The sequence below is a fragment of the Engraulis encrasicolus genome, chromosome 5 (assembly GCF_034702125.1).
Source record: "Engraulis encrasicolus isolate BLACKSEA-1 chromosome 5, IST_EnEncr_1.0, whole genome shotgun sequence".
Taxonomy (NCBI): Eukaryota; Metazoa; Chordata; class Actinopteri; order Clupeiformes; family Engraulidae; genus Engraulis; species Engraulis encrasicolus.
In genome coordinates, this window is record NC_085861.1 from 46,233,722 (window position 1) to 46,238,721 (window position 5,000).

The following is a 5,000-nucleotide window of genomic DNA, read 5'->3' on the forward strand; positions in this document are numbered from 1 at the left end:
GGAACACGCAGCTCCCACACTTACCCAAACAAGAGCAAAGTGGTGGAGCGGAGAAAAAAGCACCAGAAACCTCCGCTAAATACCTCAAATATCACCAACACTGTGGCCATTAAAACACATTCACAAAGGCATTCAGTCACACAAACGCTCCCAACCACAGGCAAGCACGCAGGCAGGCAGGCAGGCACGCACACGCACACGCACACGCACACGCACACGCACACGCACACGCACAAACTTAAGTTTAAGGTTTAACTGGTTTAATTCCAGGCAAATATACACACAAGCACATGCGCACACACACACACACACGCACACGCACACACACACACACACACACACACACACAAGAAAGGTTTAATTCCAGGCTCCAACTCCAGTGGCAGTATAAGCGAAATGTGCTGGAGGAGGGGGGCAGACTACACCCAAATGTAGTGCTGGGGGGAGTGCAACAGAAGGAGTAATGATTAGAGCACAAGAGGAGGTGGGATGGGGAGAGGAGGTGAAGGAGGAGGGATAGGGAGGAGGTTGAGGTGGAGATGGAGGTGGAGGAGAGAAGCGAAGCTTAGAGTAGTGCAGCAGAGCAGGTAATTCGTATCCCAGAGAACAAGGTATAAAAATACCTCAGGGCCCAAGAGGGATGGAGAAAATGATTGGAATGGACTTCCCTGACTTTCACCCGCTCTCATTCTCTCACTTTCTTTTTTGCTCTTTTCTCTTTTCACTCTTTTTTTTTTGCTCGCTTGCTTTTCTTCCACCCGCCCCATCTGTCCTTCTCTCTGCAGGTCCTTTTCATCTTTTATTTTCCTTTCCTCCTTGATCCTTTCATTAATGTCTCAATACCGCTCTGCTTCTTTTTATTATCTCAGTCTCCCTGAATTATTTTTCCTTCCCTCTCTTCTCTTTCCTGACGGTCCCGTCATCCGCCTCTCCATCTTTTTAGCACCTTTCTTTTCGTTCAACCCCCCCCTTCAAATTTGCTTCACCCTTCTCCACTTCCCCATAGCCCCTCTCCCTTTCTTTGGCTCCACATATGCCAACGTCTATACCTACATCTCTTTCTGTCTTTGTCTACAAGTTTTTGTCTGACACTAATACTCTTTTTCTCTTTTTTCTTGACTTGACTTCACACTCGCTCATTCTGACTATTTCTCTCTCTCACTCTTGCGCTCTCTCTTTCTCTCTCCGTCTTTCCCTATCTCATTCTGATTCTTTCTCTCTCTCTCTCTCTCTCTCTCTCTCTCTCTCTCTCTCTCTCTCTCTCTCTCTCTCTCTCTCTCTCTCTCTGTCTCTCTCTCTCTCTCTCTCTCTCTCTCTCTCTCTCTCTCTCTCTCTCTCGTGGTCTTGGTTCTCTGCAGTGCTCTGACACCCCTGCTGAGAGAAGAATGACAGTAGAGTGAGGAGAGGAGGGCAACGCTCAGGCTAATAAAGCTGTAATGAAAATAGGAATGAGCACAGAGGACACCAACACGCACGCACGCACACTTCCACTGCTGCTGGAAGGAAAGCACCCACCGTCCCAACACACACGCACACACACTCTCTCTCTCTCTCTCTCTCTCTCTCTCTCTCTCTCTCTCTCTCTCTCTATGTCTCTCTCTCTCTCTCTATGTCTCTCTCTCTCTCTCTATGTCTCTCTCTCTCTCTCACACACACACACACACACACACACACACACACACACACACACACACACACACACACACACACACACACACACACACACACACACACACACACACACACACAAACACACACACACTGTGCTTCTTCTTCCCGGAGACCCATGCAGTGTAATGGCTTCTACAGGGCTTGGTGCAGGTGTCTCTCCCCTCTGTCCTCTGGGTTTCCCCTTCAGCCACAGCCAGTGATGATCACGCCTGCACTTTCCCACCAACAACCACAAACCCACAGGCACGCACCGCTAAACTCTACAGTGGGAACCATTGATTCTGTACCATGTTTGTATGATTGCACGATGATTGCTCCTTGCAACGTCCAGCTTAAAACACCTTTGGAGATTGCATGGTATGTGCATGGAACAGGAAAAATAAAGTGAGGTGAAAGTGAAAGCCCAGCTGGGAAACTCTAACTGCCATTGTCATTGTGACACAGCACTCCACAGCACACAAGTGCATACTGCACACAACGAAATTGCATGTATGCCTCACCCGTGCAAGGGGGCGGCCCCTAATGGCGCCCGAAAGGGTGCAGTGCGGCAGGACGGTACCATGCTCAGCGTACCGCAGTCATGGAGGAGGATGGGGGAGAACACTGGTTAATTACTACCCCCAACAAACTGGTGGGTCGGGAATAGAACCAGCAACCCTTGGGCTACAAATCTGACGCCCTAACTGCTTACCCATGACTGTTCCAAATAAGGTAAGGTAAGGTGAGGTAACTTTATTGATACCCAAAGGTAGATTTGTTTGCAGGTAAAAAGTAGAGGCTTACAACAGCACCACACAATACAACGACAGTGACACAGACAAGAAGACAGGAGATTAACAAAACAAACATTAACAGACAAAACAAATGCTCCAAATAGAATAAAGTAATACATAAATAAATAAATAAATAAATAAATAAATAAATAAATAAATAAATAAATAGGCCTAGATGGAGGATGACAAATAAGTGGACATTGCTGCACTAGAGTGGAAGCAGAATAAGGATTACCCGTACTGCGTACACATGCACTTTTTCTAAAGTACACACTTATAAGTGAGTGGCCCCTGTAGTCCTATTTAAGGATGGACTGACCGGTGCAAAGTCTCGGCTCTCTTCGTCAAGGCTTCTTCACTTTCCCCAGTCATCACCCAGGAGATGCTACCTCGGCTTCCAAATGCAACTGACTGGCTTGCGAGACACGTATAATTGTCATGAAGGGAGCGCTGAATCACATCATCAGTGTGTGTGTGTGTGTGTATGTGTCTGTGTGTCTGTGTGTGTGTGTCTGTGTGTGTGTGTGTGTGTGTGTGTGTGTGTGTGTGTGTGTGTGTCTGTGTGTGTTGTGTGTGTGTGTGTGTGTGTGTGTGTGTGTGTGTGTGTGTGTGTGTGTGTGTGTGTGTGTGTGTGTGTGTGTGTGTGTCTGTGTGTGTCTGTGTGTGTGTGTGTGTGTTAACATGCGTGTGCATGTGCAGGTGGAAGGGGAAACACTCTGAGTTATGGCATCCTGAGCAGAGAGATGAATTTCTGCCGAGTTCCAGCTAAACACTGATTTATGTTCCCTGAAAGGACCGTAGAGTTGTGTGTGATGTCGTGCAGGCATGCAACACAGTTGTGTGTGTTGCGTCTCGTTTGCGGCGTCACGCTGTGATGTCTGGTAGGAAAAGCTGCAATCCCATTCACTCATGTGGAGAACGCTGAACAGTAATAGCAATGCATTGTCCATGGGGAATAGAGCTCACGAACCATCAGCAATGCGTAACACCCATATGCGTAACGCACACTCACAGCAGCCATTAGGTTGAGAAATGAGCATCACAGACCACAGTCCTGAAACAGGTGGTGTGTTTAGGCATTCAAATGACTACATCTACACACATCTCACACTAAAACTCTTCAGACCAGTTGAAAATGTGTCATAATTTGCATTGTACACTTCTGGATTTTCAAAAGATTTTGAGCAGGAGTGTAAACTTAGAGACACAAACAAACACTTATGCCTCTCCAATTCAATACAATAAATTACATAGTGGACAGATGTATATACTGTACTGTATAAAAACATAAAAAAGCAAAACGTTTTTGCGCGGTGTGAAAAAAAAGTAAGCGTGCGGTCTTTCAAGTGCATGGCTGTGACAAATGAAGACATGACTGTTGTGAGAGAATGTTATGTTCAGTCATTGTTGTTGCTGAAGTAACGGTACCTCCACTGTGATGCCCTCCTGTTCCACGCAGAGCACCTCTCTTGACTTCACCTTCTGGGGACTGTAGTAGCTACTCTCCGACTGGGTCTCTGTCAGCTGTGGAGAGACAAGACAGATTCAAATGCTCATTACACGTACAATCAAGGCTAGATTCAATTCAATTCAGTTTTTTAATTCTGTTGTATGCATTGAACTAGGGGTGGGCGATATGGCGATATTAAATTGTGAATCGTGAAATCGAGTAGAAGATCGGAAGTGGAGAAATTGTATAGATCATACAGTGAGGATGTTTGCTATCAGTATCAGAGTGATGTCTACTTACGTAGTGTTGTTAACTTCACATTTATTCTTTACATTATTGTATTCCAATTGTGTTCTTTATGAAAATGTCATCAGTGTGTTTACATTTAATTAATTGCTAGTTACAAATTGCAAGTATATAAATGCCTTTTTTTTTGTTTCTCAATGAATGTTTCTCTCGGAATCAAGGTTTTATATTAAAAATCGTGATATGACATTTTTGCAATATTGCCCAGCCCTATATTCAATGTAATAGACATAATATATAGTATGCACACAATATAAACAACAATTGAACATTATCAGTCTATAAATCTATGAAATAATGTGAAAATAATAACTGTAGCATGAAACCCTTCCATCAAACCCTAGTCGAGGAAGGAACTGGCTAAAGATTAAAGAGAGGTGAAAGGTCAACTTGGTGGCCTCATCCTGTGTGTGTGTGTGTGTGTGTGTGTGTGTGTGTGTGTGTGTGTGTGTGTGTGTGTGTGTGTGTGTGTGTGTGTGTGTGTGTGTGTGTGTGTGTGTGTGTGTGTGTGTGTGTGTGTGTGTGTGTGTGTGTGTGTGTGTGTGTGTGTGTGTCTAAGAGACATGCATCAGACTGGTGACGGGTGACCCCCTATGTGACACAGTCAACTTTTCTCTGCAGGATCAGCAAACACGGCAGCTTCAAAAGGCACTCAAGTGGGCTTTTAGGCCTACACTGATACTAGGGGACACACACGTCTTTTCTCTGGACATCAGAGCAAGTGTGTGTGTGTGTGTGTGTGTGTGTGTGTGTGTGTGTGTGTGTGTGTGTGTGTGTGTGTGTGTGTGTGTGTGTGTGTG

The 5,000-nt window shown here is 45.3% G+C and overlaps 1 protein-coding gene across 1 annotated transcript in view; it reads right to left on the minus strand.

Moving 5' to 3' along the window:
• The window catches only part of LOC134449561 (intermembrane lipid transfer protein VPS13B-like), a 646,790-nt gene that overhangs the window by 536,821 nt on the left and 104,969 nt on the right, over positions 1-5,000 (minus strand). Inside the window, exon 9 of the mRNA XM_063199569.1 lies at positions 3,873-3,968. Coding sequence (XP_063055639.1) covers positions 3,873-3,968 — 96 coding nt within the window. The remainder of the gene's footprint in view (positions 1-3,872; positions 3,969-5,000) is intronic.